Consider the following 19,282-nt stretch of genomic DNA (forward strand, 5'->3'; position numbering starts at 1 on the left):
CTTGTAATTTTTTGCTCTCCAGGCATCTAATTATCTTGATGAGTTTATTCTTAAGTAAACACTTGGTTCAACTTATTCTAGACATTTAGAATCGCTCACATTTGACCAGATTTTTTCAGCTCTTCATCTGACTCTTGCCCTGGGTATGCAGTACAAATTTAAGACTGCAGTATTTGTAAAATTGTTTCACCCTCAGGGGAGAGCCTCCTTTCCTCTGTTCTTTCTCCAGGAATCTTGATCTGTTCTGTTTTTGTTTTGCCTCTATAACTGTTTTCTTTTTACTCTCCTTTCATTGCCTCTAGCTGCTTTTGCATGGAGGGCAATGTCTGGGAGAAGGGTCATCCCAGAGAGGACTTTCTAAGTCAACATTTCCCAACCAAAACAGGGCCAGGGATCCACAAATGAGGCACAGACGATTTCCAAAGAGCCCTAGGGAGTGGGTCAGGAAAGATGCCAAAAAGCCTTTTTGAATGTTCTCTGAATGGCATTCCAAGCTTGCCTACCAGATGGTGTTCTTCAGCAAACTTTCCCCTACATCCCTACATGGGCCCTGCTTCTTTGAATCTCCACTGCCTTCACCTCTGTCGGAGGTGGGGTTGAAATATTGGTGTGGCCATCCCTATATGGAGTGGGATGAAAGAGCTGGGACCCAGCAACCTTAGCTAGCTGATCAAGAGTCATGATTAGTACTTTACATTGCCTCCCCCTGTTCTTGGGATAGAGGACTTCCATATCCCTCTCTATCTGCAGGAGCCAAACCCCAAGCAGCTAGCCTCAACAGTGGGAGGTGAGCACCAGCAGTCACCACTGAGTGATTTGTTTGTTGTTTTTTTTTAATGCAGTGTCTCAGCCTCTTCATCTTGCTCTTCCCTGGCTGCTCTACAATGCTCCCCTGGGCTTCATAGCCCCAGAACAGTTGTTTCAGGCAGTCTCTGCCTGCCAACTAGCTGGAGGAGTGAGCACTGCAGTCCCCTATTCTGCCATCTTCTATAATATCATTATATGTTGATGGTGAATTGCCACTGATGTAAATAAAAGTAAATCTGTCCATCTTGGTACATGTCCTTTGCAATAGTATCTTTTCTACTGATTGTCAGTTAGTTTGTTATTTTAGTAGGTATAGGAAAATGGCTTTTTCTCATTAACTCTCTATAATGAGTTAAATTCTCCAGTGATTTCTGGAATGAGTTATTCTTATTCATTCATATGGTGTAAAATTGGAGGAAATGCTGTTCTTTCCTATGCAGACAAAAGAAGCAGGATATAATAGTAAAGGTGATTGCCTTACTTCAATACTGTCAACTACAGATAATATTCCATCATAAGAGAGAGATTCTGATGGAGTAATAACTTGATAAGAGCATGTCTGAAGTTTATATATTCAGTTGTCTCACTGAGAGTAGTTTCTGCAAATCTTGTAGGCAATGGCTACCAAAATAGATAAAGGAGAGATTACAGACATGAATATCAAATCACCGATAAATTTCCAAAATCATAACTAGCATTGGAAACTCTGAAGATCAGGTTTACCAAAAACATTTGTCTTGGTTCCCTCAATTCCACTCCCTCCATCTAAAATTGTTTCTCCCACTTCTCTTTTCCCTCTCCTTCATCCCAGTTTTACAATCTTAGGAATCAAACCCATACTTATGCTTCATTGTCTATTCAAACATCACCTTTTCCATGAGTCTTATTTTTCATATCTGGTATAGTCCTTAAAGTTCCAGTATTGAACCTCATCATGGCAATTGTCAATTTTCACTTATTGTTTAAATATTTATGTACTTTTTAGCCACCATCCACAAAGTGTACACAGTAAAAGGATATTTGAAACCTGTTACTTATTACATGTTCTATCTTATGCCAAGCACATTATTAATCTTATTGTTAATAATTCTCGATGTAAAATATTTATACTAATGCAAAATGTAGTGGATTAATAAAATATAGTATGTAAGTGTGTGCAGGTGCATTTTTCCAAATCTATTGTAAGGAGATCTGTATCTAAATATACAGATATAACAAGTTCTTTCTATTTTTTTTAAGTATACGTAGACCTGGGTGTTTCATTAAACCTTTAATCTTTACGGAGTTTCATCTCTTTTTTCATAGCTAGATGTAGCCAAATACTCTTATTTCTTTCTTTCTTTCTTTCTTTCTTTCTTTATTTATTTATTTATTTTTGTAAAATGAATTCTCAGTCCCTTAGCTTCTATAAATGGACATAATGGGGTCATCAGTACATTTGCAACTTGACTTCTTGCAAAAACACAACTTCAGCAAAATAATTCTCTTGAGGGTCCTAAACACTAAGTAAAGCAAATTTGTGAAAAAGTCAAATAGGGCAAACATCCCAGACACTAATACTTTTGGCTACTGATATGGTTTCTAAAGTCTCAACTCCCTTTTATGGTTTTGTTCTTTCAGGAGTTTCTTTGAAGTATTACATAGCATGAAGCCATGCCTGCTTTTTTCTGTCCATGTTTACCAATTTATACACAATCTCTCTTACAGTTTTCATTATAAAATTTTTCAGAATTTTTATGCATTTATGTTCCCTGCATACTTCCAACTGATCTAAGAATTTATAATATACCTTTTAGAGGTATTAGTCCTAGCTATTGTTGGAAGCCGACTGTTATTCCCACTGAAAATTAATAAGTAATTCATGAAAGATAGTTCCTGGTAAATAGACTAACACATAATTTTTTTTTTCTTTTTTTGAATGTAAGCTTTAAGAATGCCTCCTTATGCAGAGTCCAGTTTCCTGTTTTGTATTACTCTAATCAATCTTTCATATTGTAGTTTGCATTATTTAGCAGAGAACATATTAATTTTATTTACTATGGCCTGTTTTGTTAACATATACTGCAGATTAAGATAGCTTTTGGGAGAAATTTCTTTATTGATAAGATTATATGATATATTCATTAAGATAAAATAGTTAATCCTTTTTGAGCACTATTTATCTTATCTCCTTCCTACAGCATTCACAATGTGAATTTAATATAATGCATATCTTCTCAGAATCATCAAAGAGGCATTAGAGCAACAAATACCCGATCATATACAAAAGCTACAGGGTTTCAATCTGTACAAAAACAAATGCAATTATTTTTGTGGTGGTTCTTACAAGTTAATTAGTGGGATAACCCTGAGGAAACATTTCTGAAGGTGTCTAAGAATTGAAACATTGCAATACTCACAGTTTCACAAATATTTTTTCTAGATTTCTGAAGAAAATATGTAACCGCTCCGATTTTTCTTCATGTTAACAATAGCTATAAATGAATAGTATGCCATTTTACTGTGTTTTGCTGAAATTAGTACTATATAGTTTAAATCATTCATTCAACACATATTTCCTGACTACTCACTTTGAGCTAGGCAATATTTTAGGAGTGTGGGAATCCATCAAAGAACAATGCAGTAAAAATCCCTGCCCTTGTGGAGCTTATATTCCTAGGGGAAACAAAGCACATCAAAACCAAACAAAGCATAAATGCAGCACTTGCAATGTGCCAGGCACTCATCTAAAAGCATTTTATACCAAATACCTTATTTAATATTCACAAAAATCTTGCTAAGAAAGTGACAAATAGAGAATGGCATTTTTCAAACTTTTTTCAAACTTTTTATATTTACTACTTTTTATATTTTTCAAACTTTTTATATTTACTACTAAAATAAATCAATAATTGAAACACATTGCATATGTCACTATAGGATGCCACTTGGTAAGCCAGGCCTCCCTTTCTTCACCTGTCACTAAGAGCATCCCAGGGCAGAGATGGGGGTTTTGTCCATGTGGTAAGATTGCTGATGTACTGGAAAGGACCCTGAGCTGAAAACCAAGTACTTCAGTAACTTTTTAACCCACAATAAAAAAAAAAAAAAAAAAAAATTCCAACTGATTACAGCAATTTTTCCCAAAGTATTGTGGAGAAGATTTGGGATATAAGATCATTTTAGGGGAAGCACAGATGGACCTTTTTTTTATTATTTTAAAAATCTGTATTAATTATTTTAATATTACCTTCTATTTATGGTAGTTGATAATGATTTTCTATTTATTAATTATCTTATTCTCTTGATTCAGTGTTGGGCCTTGTTTGGAAAGATCATGAAACTAAGGAGGGGAAAATGACAAATAAATGACTACATTGTCTGTTAAACACTGCAAATTTGAATTATATTTCTGAGTTTATAACAGAATTATTATTTTACTTTACATCATATTTAATTTTATTTTACACCATTATTCACTTATCATCTGATACTTCTGTACACGAAATGAGTTTAAAATTGAATCGCCAATTTTCACATTTTATATAATATAACTACATTTTATTTGAAAATCATTCAGAGAATAACTAAGAATTTTATGTGTTTGGAACTAAACAAGAGTGGCACATACTGGGCAAAGTGAAATCTCTCTGTAATCCATTCACTCTTTCTTAAAACAAATGTTATTTCCAATGCAATTGAAGAATCTGCTGTTTTAAATTTCTTTTCTAAACCTTTCTTTCGAGTTGGTTCAGTCCTTGGTAATGGCAGGACTTGCTGGCTTTTTGCCGTGCTCACTGAAGATAAAAATACCCAGTGGTAAGGAGTAATATAGTCCTAAATTAATACTTTGCACAATGACCCTATGAAAAGACTTTTTAAGCAAAGCAAGTCACAGCAACATAAAGAGATCATAACTAAACATGTTAAGTAGTTTTATACTTTTAAGCTTATTTTCTACAACATATTTTTACTATCATTCTTAAATGAGCAAACATACATTCAGAGCAAGGAAAGGAGATCTTTACCCCCATGTTTGCTCAAACAAAGTGATTCAAGATTCAAGGACCTGGAAGAGAGGTTTCATGTTGATTCAAAAACAGCTCTGTCTTTTGACAGCCCCTCACGGGCATCAATTAGATCCATCTCTGTCTACAGATTTAGTGAGGCGGACAGCTACCCGTTAGAAGTAAGACCAGGAATACCACTTTATTTCACACAAAATAAACTTGTCAGACTCTAGTTCCTGTGACATAAAAGAACAAGCTTGTAGTAGGAGAATATTTCTAAAATGTAGCCTTCCTTTGTTCCTTTCATCAAGTTCTTGACCCTAACCATTTTCTTGTATCTGGAAACATGTAACTCTCACTTTACTTTTATCTGATGATATTTTCTACTTAAAGCTCCCCTGTTTTTTGGTTCTTAGATATTGTATTTGAAGTATTATATTTTTGTTAGTATTTGACCTTGTCATGCTTTCATCAGTCTTCAAAACTAGAACTTGCAATAAATTAAACTTAGCATATTCTCCATTGTGTTTCATGATGTCCCTACAGTACCCTCTTTCATTGAACTGTAGAGTTGCGATCCATGTTTATTTGCCTTTTTATTATTTTCTTTACTGCCTTCAGTATTTCCTCCATAATTGTTTATGTTCTTGAAATAAAGTGGAACTCTATTCACTAGGCACTTTCATTTCCACAATCATCAACAGCACATGCAGGGGTTTCAGGCACAAGATTGATGAATGATGACGGGTTAATGTAAAACAACTACCAATGAAGCAGATTCTTAAGAATGCCCCCACAAATACTGGTAATAAACATAGTTTTCTGGGGTTGAACTGCAAGTGAACCACGTTGTAACATGAACATGCAGAAAAGCCCTTGAACCCAATGAATAAATTATGTATCTTTCTGCCTTAAATACATGGGTTGCTAGGTAACTGTTATTTTTCTTCCCTTTCCTAAGGCAGATATGATTCTTCAGAGTTCCCTTCTGATCACAGACATGCTTCAAGAAGGAAAGTATTCATGCACTTTTGTTGATGGGTCTAGATGACTACAAAGAGCAGGGCAGGCTTAGCATTATCCTGAGATTTTACTGTATGCTATTTACTGTGTGGAGGCTACCACTGAATTGCTGATCCAATTTTGTATTTATCATTAATTATCCTGGCATAATATCTTAGGAGATATTTGTCTATGTTTTCCTCTGTATCAATAAAGTAGAGTATTTTTGCTTCAAAGGCCCACTTAATGTTTGCTTTGGTCTGGTTGCTGTACAACCTGAGGGGTATAAGATTCAGATCCAATCTCTTTGTTTCCCTTTTTTTTTTTTTTGGTTTGGCAAGCATGTGACAGAGAATGTAAATATACAGGAAAAGCAAAGGTGAATGGGAAAAAGGCTCAAAACACGTTGCAGTATCAATGTATAAGTTAGGGGAAAAGAGAAATCCCACTATTGCATTGTGGTGCTACTGAGAAAAGGAGAGAGAGACAGGGATGGTGGTGGTGGGGTTTCTTAGTCTACTAACTTTTTAGTTGACTCCCTTCCCCAGAGCCTGGAGTCAGCAGGAGGCAGCACTTTGCAAAATCCAGGCTTTTGGCAATGCCATAATTCATCATATCCCAGGACTGACTCCCACTGTGCTTGCATCCACTCCACCTCAACCCAGCAGCCACAAGTGTCCCGGTGAATTAATGAGCGGCAAATTGCAAACGGCAAATCCACCTGCTCTTTCAAACCCTATCGTTGGGCAAGGGCGCAGAGATTTTAGAGAAACTAAAACATTTAATAAGTGTCTATTATATTCCAGCACTGTGAAAAGCCTCCTGATACTCTGATGTTGTGGTATTGAATACCCTTTTTTTGATTTTAAAAAAACAAAAAACAAAAAAAAACAAATAAGATTTGTTAGTTTGAGTGACATATCCAACATCACACCATTGGTAAACACTGTTGCAGGGAATGATATTGGATGTTTTTGTTCAAACCCTAAGGCTTTTCCTCTATCCTTGTATTTACCATGCAAAGTTATTACATTTTCTAGCATCATAGCCTATAGCTAAATCATTCGTGCAGATTTGTTTAGAGTTTCATTTTTCTGTTTCTGAATTACAAAGGAAATAAAAAAAACAAGCATTTCTTTTCCTTACCTAACGGCACTGCTGCCCACATCGAGGTCTTGCGCAGTGACCGCACCGATGATCGTTCCCACCGGCGTGTCCTCGTAAACCTCCATGGTGTACAGGGGCTTGCTGAACACCGGCGGCTCGTCCACGTCCAGCACGCTGATCTTCACCGTGGCCGTGTCTTTGAAGGGGCCCGCAGAGTGAAACCGGTGGTCAAGGTGAAGGTTGGAGGCCTCTACTTTAAAAGTATATGCCTTCTTTGTTTCAAAATCTAATGGCTATAGTGAGGACAGATCAAAAGCAAGGAGGTGCGTTTATGCAGAACGTGGCAGAAACGGTGAACGCTGCTTCAGAGAAATTTGCTGGTTAGTTAACAATTGTCTCGGTTTCAATGCATATATTTCGTTGTCCTATATAATTAGTCAGTAAGGGAAGTACAAGATAGACGTTTTAAGAAAAGAGTTACTCACTGGTAGAAGTTTCTGTACAATTTGTAGAAATAATCAGTTGTGTATATTAAATGGACAACACACATGTGCATACCCACATGCACACACACACACACACACACATGTGCATACCCACATATGCACACACACACATGCTAGGATTTATTTGTGTGTTTTGTTTTGTTTTGTTTTTGAGCAAAGTTAAAAGAGCAAGAGGGGTGTGGGGGAAGCATTTCTCTACTCTTATCCAATACTGACATCTGGTGGAAACAAGCAATAGTAAAAAATTTAAAAAAATAAAAAACTAAGCTAAATTGAAATGGGTTATTTGAAGATGCTCTTTACATTGCCCATGAAAATTTGGTATAAAACAATATATTTTTCCTTGGCTAACTTTTCTTGTTTTGATAATAATGCCATTTTCTATGAAATACAGTTGAATGTCTAGATTGGCTAAAAAAGGACTGTATAAAGATTTAAAAACATACACAATGCTAATTATGAGACTTGTTGGTCTTTTATGTTCCCAGTGTCACATATATAATTAGTGGGCACTGTACATGAACCCTCAGGATATAGTACCATAAATTAAGGCTTTAAAGGCATATGATCAAATTCAAGAAAGCAGTGAAACAGCATTTGGAAGTCATTTGTCCTCACAGATACTGAGTCTCAATTTTAGCATTGCCACTGTTTTCATTCACTCAGAATGTGAATATTGGCATTACCTTTCCAAGAATTGAATACATTATATTTCAGAAAAAATAGTGTTGCTGTGGCATTTTGTTTAAATGATTACTCTAAGTACAATGGTTCTAACTTTAAGGTGCCTAAGAAAAAGAAGACAACATGAATTTGCTATTAACATTGTGATTTTCTAAGGCCTTTAATTGTTTCTGCTTTCTAAAGTAATTCCCTTTAGTGCAATCCAGTGACTTGCTAATTGCTGAGTCAACACAGTTGTTTCTTTGCCTCAGTACACCTGGGAAAAATAAAGGAAGCATAGTCTTCTCTTATAAGCATAAAATTGTTATTTTATGTATTTCCTCTGGGCGTAAAAGAAGAAATGGAAAACAATCACTAGAAATCCTCAAAAACTTAAAATTCTGCAGAGTTTATTATAACAATATGGTAACACCTCTTGGACTTGGAACTGTCTTTTTTTTTTTAATTCAACAGTATATAAATATATTTATTTTTCCTATAATGATTACCTTTATTTTATATAATTCTTCATTATTTTTTCATGTTTTTCTACCTTGTATTCACTGCTTTATTTCATTTGCTATTTTATTACCTTATGTTTTTTTTATATTTAATCTTGATCTTCAATTTGCATCTCTCCTATTGGGTAGTTTGATTTATTTTAAAGCTGCTATAAGTAATGAATAGCATGCATAATACACCACAGTTTATGATATGGGCATGAGTTACATGAGTAGAGATATATGAAGAAAATGACAGGGGATAGACCCAGAGTGTTCTTGTTTTGAGCAACCATTGCTTTGACTACTACATTCTGATAAAGGGATTTGATTCAAGGAAAGACAACAAGTTGCGATAAGGGGTTGTCAAAGCATTATTCAGCAAAACTAAAAAAAACACTACGATTATTGGGGATGCTTAGCTTAGAAATAAGAAGACCAAGGCAAGATAGGATGCACATTTTCAAATATTTGAAGGGCTATTATATCGAAGATAAGTTAGGTTTATTCTAAAGTACTGAACTAGCAATAATCTAAATTATTAAAAAGAGTAATTTTTAGTCAGGAAAAGGAAGAAATTTCTAACAAAAAAAAATTTTAATTGAATTAATTTGAAAAAAAAATGTATTGATAGCCTTTTTGGTGAACAGCCCTTGCATCCACCCTGGGAGAACAGAAAAGACAAATAAGGAAAATAAAGCACTTTTTCTCACTCCATTCAGCAAATATAGAAATTAATGAAAACAATATTATCTCATTTAATCAAAGAGTTGTTTAAAGAAGTACTAATTTCCCTACTCCTAGATGTGTTCAAGAAAAGTTCTATGCCTTTGGAAATATCTGGGAGAAACTTACATATAATATAGAAAAATACAATAATTCAAATGAAAGAACATGTAAAATACACATTTCTGTTTTTAAACTGTTGCTCTATGTATGCCAGGCATTATGATTTTTTATATAATGGTGATCCCTAATTTCTAGGATAAGACTACTCTGACTTTATATCATTGGGGGGTATATTTGCCTAGAAAGCAAATTGAACTGTTCATACTTTTTCCCTTTCTGGTCCATAATTAACTTCTGTCTTAGACTGTAAGACGTAGACCCAATTGCTTCTCATTTCCCTCATACTTTAACCTAGACACTGAAATCCTTCTGATTATCTATATAATTAGGCAGATTGTTTTTTTCATGAGATGTGAATTTTGTTTCCCTATTTGCTTATACCCTACAGCTATCTGGATGAACTTGACTTCCTACTGGTCCATTTCAAGCCCACAGAAGAAGGGTCAATTCAGAAACACTTTTCACATGTTTTTGAGATCAGAGGCAGCATTTTAAGAACTCCTGACCTAACACAGTAGGTAATTATTTGGTGGTCAGGAAGATATACAGTGAGATGAAAGAACACATAAATCTGTGACTAAAACCTTTTATCCTGGAGTGATCAAAGACGAGCAAATTGCAGGACAAATGCCAGAGTAATATCATAGGTGGATTTACTTCTTCATGACCCTGGCCCTTAGGCAATGCCACTTTAATAAAACAGTATAGCTCAGAAAGAGCAAAGAGAAACCATGGTGATTTCTCCCTGGTTAAATTTACCTAATCCATCTGACTGATTACCTTCCCAGTTTTGTGTTTGTCTGTTTTTTTGTTTGTTTGTTTGTTTTTTGGTGGGGGTAGGTGAGGTGGTGCTGGGGAATGGACTTAATCTAACTTAACAATCAATGAAAAATCTTGCATTTGAAATAAGAATAGAATGAACAGGAGGTTATATTTGGTTAGAAAGTGAATCATGTTCTATGACAGAATCCATTATTTGGAAGTTGAGCTAATTTAGTTCTCACATAATAAATAGAAACATTTGTGGCATTGTTTAGGGGCCCCCATTTGATTTAGAAAAAAAACGAACGCGGTATATTTAAATATTCTCCAAAGTATAAAAGATGACATTGGACAAGATATTACCCTCTTGTCCTTTGTTTCCTTGCCACTTTCTCTGTTCTTACCTTGCTAAGGTCCAGGTCAGGAAAAGCAATATAAAATGCTAAATGAAAAATTATTTCCTCATTTCACAGATGAGCTGAAGGGCTTAAGCAATTTTTGGCATTAAATCAAAGAGACTATCTCCCTAGGTTCTTCAAGCCCTCTTCATACTTCTGAGTAATGTTGAGTAGAAATGGAAAGCTATAATAAAATATATTTGGGGAAATTTGAAAAACAGTAGCTGTGGTAGGCACAATACCTTCCTCTAGTGTGTTTGACAGACCTGATAATTTAATGGGATATCATGCCAATGAATTTGTTATTTTTTATGGAAAAATAAGTTTTGCAGATATAATTAAGGTCCTTCATTAGTTAACACTGAGTCACACAAAAGAAATATTTTCTTTGAGGACCTGACCTAGTCAGGTAAGCCTTTAAAAAAAAAGAGGCTTAGGCTGTCACTCTCCTGCTGGCCATAAAGAAGAAAGTTGCCTTGTTTTGAGAGGAGGGGCCAGAGGTAAACAATTTATGGTAGCCTGTAGCAACTGAGAGCACATCTGGCCAACAGCTAGCAAGAAAATAGGGACCAAAAATCACAGTCTAGAAATTAATTGATACCCTTTGGATTCGCATGTAATATGTCTCCATTCTTCCAGTAGGAGTAAGCCCAAGTAGAAAGCATTTACCATAAACTCATATGAAATTAGTTCAACCTGCTTTCTCCCATAAAGGCTGCATTGAGCTGCATTTGAGCTCTACCTTTCTGTCCCTCCCCTTGCCTTCTTGAAGCTACAGAAAAGTAGAAGAAATTGTCTGCCTTCAAGCTGTAGCTTAGAAGAGAAAACAAAGTGAGCAAAATAAAACAAAGCAGAAAACATATAGGATGGAAGGGAAGACAATGAAATTTCAGCTATAAATTACAAAAGCAAATACAAAGTTTTGGTCAGAGATGCCTGTGTTAAACCTAAACTAAAAGAAAATGGCAAGTATGGAAGCATAGTACAAATGAAATGAAAAAAAAAAAAATAGAATATATCACTCTAAGGACAGTGGAGTAAGACATAATCTAATGAACAAAAGAATATTCCTTTCAGACATTGATTATATTGAAGAAGATAATAAGAACACAAATAAAAGAAAATTAGAGCTCAAAAAGTCAGATGATAAAACAAATGAATGAGAAAGAAAGGAAAATCACAGGATTAAGAAACCCAATTCCATACCAGTATTGCAGAATAAATAACTAAATTAGAAACTACTGGAATAAATGACTCAAATAAAAATGCAAAAGAAAAAAGACAAATTATTATGTGAAATAAAAAATGGTGAATACACAGAGAATTGGTGTCACTGAAATAAAGAGCAAAATTGTTTTAATAGGAAAAAATCAGGACCTTTTTACCATAAATGAAGAACTGAATCTGTACTATAAATGATGGATGATAAAATATTGAAATTTAAGAATAGATTAAAATAATTAGGAAAGGTTTATTCTGGCATCCAGGATTAGAAAGGGAAGAGGCTGGTCACGTTCATCACAGCAACTCAATTCCAGAAGGAAATGGGATCATGTGCACAATGTTCTAAGGGAAAGCAAACATTACTCCAAGGATGGGTATGTGCCAAGTTTTCTTTTAACCATATGAACAAGATACAGGCATTCTCATGTATGTGTGAATCCAGAGATTATAGCACAAAATATAATGAAAATATCCAAAATGTGATGAAAAATTATAGCACAAAATGTTATGAGATTATAGCACAAAATGTGATGAGAAACCCAAAGAAGTAAGAAGAGGAGGAGAGGTAGAGGAAGAGGGGAAAGAAGAAGGAAAAGGAAAAGAGCTCAGAGATGGAGACGCTCTAGTAGAGGACTGATTGTGAGCAACGTTGATTTTACTCAGAAAAATAAAATGTATGTATTTTAACCTTAAAATCTAAATGTTCATATATAATCAACAATTTTGATGGGTGAAGGAGAGGTGATAGAAATAAATGCTAAGGCCTCATCTTTGATAGCAGGGTATTAATAAATACCATCCAAATTAAGAGAGGTAACTAAAATGTTATACTATTTCTGATATTGTGATTTTCATTTTTGTTCATAATTTTATAGAGATATTCAGGAATATTTTTACCTAGAAAACATATTTATCTGCAGTCTGGCTTTCCTTCTTTTCCGCATCAATGTTTTTCTCTGTTGAAATCAAATAGAATAAAATGCTATATTCCTTCTTATAATTTTGGCAAAGCATTTCTATATTTTCTGAATACAAGGTGATCATTGTTTAGATAATGTTTCTCTGCTTCTCTCATCTATCTATCTTTCTATCCTTCTATCTCTGTGTAAGTGTAGAAAAATGCAGGGGATATTTACCCCATGTTATTAATAGTTATTAAGATGTTAAAGGGATCTTTCACTCTTCATTTTACTGTTATATATTGCTTCCATTTTCATGATGCAACTGTATCATTTTCCCTAACACAGTAAAGGCATTACTCTTAAAAACGTATTTTTTAAATTAAGACTCTACCCTCTCAATCATGTAGTAGATATTTATGGCCGAAGAGAAGGAAAACTGTTAATGAACCCAGCTGATCAAACCCTATTGATTTATCTGAACCAGATCTGATCTTTGTCAAGACAGTTGGAAACAGATGTATACCAGGCTGAACCAGGATTAAAAGTCCCTAGGAAGAAGCCATTGTAAAGTAGGTTTATTATCCAGGCTAAACTATAAAGATAAGGCTTTCAGAACAAGCATAATTTTAAAAGAAAATAAAGTGTCCCAAAAGTTGGTTTTATATCAGTATATATTTTTTATTCTAGTCAGCACTTTCCCAATTCCATAAGAAATTACTCTAAAGTTCTTCCACCACTTAAGTCATATATTAAAGCATCCACAGATGATGTCTATACCTTTTAATTGATCTAGTCAAATCAATTTAAATTGGCATGCTTTATATCAAATATTTTATTTTATTTTACTGCAACTCATGCTGCTTTAGGAGTGGGGGATAGAGCAAGTTATATTAAGATCATTTTCTCATGGACCTTATATTGGTGAGAGAGAGAGGCACACCAAATTCAAGTAAATAAATAGTTTCAAATAGTGGTAAATCTTCTGACTAAAACAGGGAAACTAGGCAGAAAGTGACCTGAATAGAGGCAACACTACTTAGAGCACACAGCCAGCCCATCTCTGAGCATATATTATGAATTGACATGAGGAGGACCAGGCATGGGAAAATCAGAGAGAAGTGAGCCTGGCAGAAGGTGCAATGGAAGCAAAATTCCTGAGCACTTTCTTCTTTATTTCAACAAATATTTCCTGAGCATCCTACTCGGTGACCCTGTGCCAGACATCACCATTGATGCAGGACTTGTACAGAGCAGACAAAAACACTGCCTGTGAGGAGCCTGCTGTCTCAGGACCATAATGAGATAAATAAGCAAAATCTGTCACTTGTCAAGTGGTAGTAAGTGCTACGGAAAAATATAAAGCTTGGAAGAGGGATTGGAAGTGTGTATTATGTGTGTCCAGGGTAGATAGGAGAGAATGTGGGTGAGCACATGGTGCCAGAGGTAGAGAGAGAGTGTGTGTCTATTTATGTTGGATTTGTGGCACAGTGTATGTGTATGGGAGAATCGAGGGATAGTGTGTGTGCACACACGTGTGTGCACATGTGGGAGAGTGAGTTAGGGAGGGTTGTGCATATGTATAGGGGCGTTGGATGGATAAGGAAAAGGCTGAACTTCATCTCCTTCAGCATAAACTATTTATATAACATCCTAATTGTAGTGTATTGTCATTATTACCCTCTCCACATTATCCTATATGCATTTATGGAGCAATTCTTTGAAAATGAAAACCTTACTATTTATTCTCTTTTTTAAACCCATTAAGAGTTTTCTGTCACCTAGGGCAGTGGTTTCCAAACAATGGATGATAGATTAGATGCATCAGAATCTTCTCACCAACACCTGACCCCAACATACACTGTGATTCCTTGGCCAGACCCATGAACCTGAACCACAGAACTCTGGTTGAGGCCCTGCAATCTGTAGTTAAACTGGTCTCATAGGCTCATTATATCCTGTTGCATTTCCCAGTGTGGGGACTACCACCTCTAGGCAGGCTGTGTGTGGCTGGCGGCTCCTCCCCAGCAGGTGCGTTTCAGAGCTCTATGTCTTTGTGCATTCTGTTCCCTGTGCTAAGATGCTCTTCCCCGATTTTTGGAAAAATGCTGTCTGTTAGGCCATGGCAAACATTTTATTTCATAAAATTACTAGCTCATGTAAAAGAAATCTCTCCTAAACATCAAACAATATTTTGAACTTCATCAACATTGTAGAAAAGATCCAACTCAATATTTTACTAGGAAATAACAGGTCAAACAACAGTTCTTTGATGGGTAAAATTTGTCACTAGATCAAGCATGAATGTCTCTATGTCAAAAGGGATAACAGCAAAATGTAGGCATTTTTAAAACCTATATGTTAGTTTTGATATAACTACAATAGTCTTTCAAAAAAAAAAAAAAAACTTAAAAGAAAATGGAATTACCAGACAGCAGTGTTTTTTATTAACAATATTTAAATGATTTTTTAAATGAAATTACATTTAAAAATGTAATTTTTAAATTACATTTCATGTAATTTATCTATAAAAAATTTGTAGCAGAACTATATATTAGAAATGTAATAAATTTTTCTGAGGCAGATTATTGCTGTACTCCATGTTTTGCTTTTTGTTTGTTTGTTTGCAAAATTGATGATAGTTGTAATGAATTAAATTATATTTATAGGCATTTTTATTATTCCACATTTTAGTGATATTTTTGGAAAAAATTCAGTAAATAAAAGAGAACAGCAACAACAACAAAAAAACAGGATTATAAAAAACCCAGTGCTTTTAGTTTAGGGTTTTCAATATTTTCTGGTATTTTGCTTGTTTGTTCCAAAAAATGAGATAAGGTTCATTAACTATTATAAATAATTAACTAAAATATATGTGTCATATACACATATAATGTAATATATGACCATCCAGAAGGTCAATTATCTTTTGGTTTCCTTGAAGGAATGCTTTCATATTTTACTTCTAATGAATATTGTTCTTCACTATAGTTGAAAGGGTATGCTTTTTAAATGTATGGCAAGCTGTGTGACTTTGAAAAAGTTACCTTTCTTCTTTGAGATTCAGATTTTCTTATTTGTAGAATCAACAAAGCACTATTTTCTAAAAAAATTACATAATATATTGACCTTTAGATGGTATATGGGGACTAAGAGAAATAATGTGTCAGAAACAAAACACTAAACCAATGTAGGATTTTTGTACTTCTATTAAACAAAAATTTTAAATATCTTATATTCTATGTTCCAGAACTTCGTTTTGACCTGGACACACGAATACACATGTGATAAAGTTGCTCTTGGGGATTAAAATAGAGAAATCAAATGTGTTTAAAATTAACTCCATGAGCATCAGAGATACTTTGATGGAAAAGATAACATTTGGGGAACAAAGTAAGGAGTGATAGAGTGCCTGAAGGACTCAAGGAAGCCTTTGGTGAGATGTATGTGAGACAAATATTAAAAAACAGGAAAGAATTCATTAGGAAATGAATTCCAGGCTTTCTATGAAGAAGGAATAGTAGCACAGCAGCTTTGCTGGAAATCTGATGTATTTGAAATGTGACATGTACACAGTGTATACAGGAGATGGTAATGGAAAATATGCTGTTTGTTCTTTATTTTAAATGCAGTGGGAAACCAGAAAGAAGTTCAAGTGTGAGTGTAAACCAAAGAGATTTAGGTTTTCAACCACCCATTCATGGAGGAGAAGGTTAAATTGGAGGAAGATAAGGCATGAACTAGCACAGTGATGGGCAGTGGTAATGACAAGGATTGGAACTCAAGCCGTAATGCAGAGGAAGGGGGACATTTTAACCTATGTTTAGGTGAAATCAATGGCCAGACTTCACGTTCAAATTGGCAGGGAAGAAGGCAATGGGTGAGGAAGCAGAGCACGGAAAATCCTAGATTTCTGGTTTCGGAAACTGGATAAGAGGAGGGCCTTATCCAGAAAGGAGAAAATATGAGCAGGCACACTTTCGCTGGTAGAAGAGAAGGAATTCTGTTTCAGACATTTTGAGTTTAAAAAGACTTTGGAATACACAGTTAGAAATGACTATGCAGCAGGAGGACAGTGAGCATTAGTTCGGTTGATTTGGGGCAAATTTTTGATGACACCATTTAGGAAAATTAGGTAGGGTATGTAAAAAAAAGGAAACACTAAAATCAACAAAAAAAACAGCAACATAATATTTATAGATACAAATAGAAATTCATTCATTTTCTTTGAAATTATAAATCTCTGAGTGGCTAAAAATAAGACTATTTTTTAAACTTGATAAATTGAGTTGTATGTTTGGCTACATAAAATAAGTTATTCCAAATTTTATTTTCATTTTGTTCCTTAGAGTTATTCAAGAATTTACCACATGATGGTGCTATATTACCAAATCATTTGATGTGAACTCCTCTCCTTGACATTTATTAAGACCACAAAAAGAAAATTAGTTTTACTGGCTACCTGGACCTGAGTAAAATATAAATATCCAAAGGCACCATTTGAGAGCTTAGTCAATTTATTAAAGGGCCTTCTGAAGAGTAAAATATTTTATTTCTTACAGTGTTAAGGAAACAAAAAGAAATCAGCTTTGGATTCAATGTGATCATAGTTTTGTTAATTTGAAATGAAATTGTTGCCAAGTAACATCCAAATACTAAGGTAAATAGTTAGTTAATACATTCAATTCCAAAAAAGTTTTACTTATTTTTCAAAGAAAGGAAAAAGAAAATCATGTCACTATTCTTCATTTTAAACAGGTGTCATCATTACTTGTTAGTGGTTCTCACAAGTATATTTCTAGAAATGATAGAATTGTTCAAGAAGTGATGCAGGATATTAAAATTAGCTTTTTACATGACTGAAGTATTCACACCAGTATTTTAATTACCTAGATTTCTTAAAAACCAACAAGAAAATCACAGTGGTTTTGTAAGATATTTGTGTTTATAGCCTTTCAGCATTTTTTACTTGCATGAATTTCTACTTTTATTTCTATCCAATATATAAATGTTTTTTCTCATTTATCCAGTTGGAAAAAAAAAAAAAAGCTAGTGCTCAAAAACTCTTATTTCATTTAACTCTTCACTTAGGAATGAAATTGTTCAATCCAAAATACATAATTCTCTTATTCTTGTTTTAGCCCAGCTCCTAGATTTCAGATAGGACAAAAATTTTAAGTTTTATTGTCCTGATGTTTTTAGTGTTTTTATTGCTTTACCTATTTAAAAACCATGTAGGAAACTTATTTTATGCTTTGCTGAGTGTAATATAATGTAAGGATTAGAGTAAGTGTAGTTTTTATTTTTTTAACCGATATCTTGTGCCTTAGAGAGATTTACTAAAGTTTTATAATGTTATTCTGAATTCAAAGTAACACATTGAAATGCCATTCTGTCACAGTGCTCATAAAATGAATCGAGAATTGAAGTTAAAAAAAAAAATAAAAGAAATAAAAATGTCTTTCTTCATCCTTCTCAGCTCATATAAATTTGACCATCATTTTTATCCACTTAGACTATCTATCTTCATAGAGGAAGAGGAAAGAGGACAAAATAATGAAAGGGCATCAAGTAAAAGATTTTGAAGATTAAAGAAAAGATATTTGAATGGGAAAATATGCTTTGGAGAACTTGAAGCAATTTCATGTATTTTTAAAGCAAGTTAAATAAAAACTCTGAAGAGAAAGTTCATGCTTCATTTCTCCAATGCAGCTCAAAGTCAGCCAAAATATTAAAATAACTGGTGTTTAAAAGTAGATACATATTCAAATGTAGAAAGCATATTTTAGGACTTCCTGAATGCATTCAGTATATTTAAAAACAAAATTTCTGTATGAATTCAGTTTTACGTCAAAACTCTTGCATTGTAATTCTATGTTGAAATAATGAAGGGAAAAGTTGAAAGCATTTGTAAGAGATTTATGGTATGGATACACTACTCTTGATGTGTACACATTTATTTATTATTATACATGCAATTATTCTAGAACTCATAAGTGTCAGATAGTTTTCTGAAAACTTACTGAATATATTCATGAATAGTCTTATAATATAATCTTCACCCCAAAAGAAGACTGGTTTAAAGAACTACAGCTGCTGTGTAATAAAATTTCATGCATTTCACTCAACTGAATATTTTCTCATTAGTTTATTTGCATGAAACATACTGCCATATTTAACCAAATCAGATCTCTACATGTATGTTTGTGTGCACCGCACACACAATGTTGCAGTTAATATATATTGGAAAGATAAATAGGCAGATAAATGAGATACATGATAGACAGATTTGTGTGTGTGTGTGTGTGTGTGTGTGTGCTCACCAAAACATTATCACCTAGAAACATATTTGGCAACTGGTCTATACTGGAGGCCGACCAGGGAGTGTTTAATATTAGACATGTCCTCCTGAGTTATCTATATAGATAACTCTAATAGAATGAGTTTGAAGATTGTAGTTTCTTTTCCAATAGAACAATAGGTTAGTAGGTAGTGATTGCCTCTGGTGGGTTCTCATTTAGTGATTAAAACAAATCACAGCACTGAAAGTTAAATCCATGTATTGTATCAGTTGCA

The 19,282-nt window shown here is 34.1% G+C and overlaps 1 protein-coding gene across 3 annotated transcripts in view; it reads right to left on the reverse strand.

Annotated features, from left to right (window-relative positions):
• CDH12 (cadherin 12) overlaps positions 1-19,282 on the reverse strand; it is a 1,151,516-nt gene that overhangs the window by 86,476 nt on the left and 1,045,758 nt on the right. For all 3 annotated transcript variants that reach the window (XM_037799128.1, XM_037799130.1, XM_037799129.1), the window contains one exon: positions 6,945-7,198. In XM_037799128.1, the coding sequence (XP_037655056.1) occupies positions 6,945-7,198 (254 nt within the window). The remainder of the gene's footprint in view (positions 1-6,944; positions 7,199-19,282) is intronic.

Source organism: Choloepus didactylus, chromosome 11, assembly GCF_015220235.1.
Source record: "Choloepus didactylus isolate mChoDid1 chromosome 11, mChoDid1.pri, whole genome shotgun sequence".
NCBI lineage: Eukaryota > Metazoa > Chordata > Mammalia > Pilosa > Megalonychidae > Choloepus > Choloepus didactylus.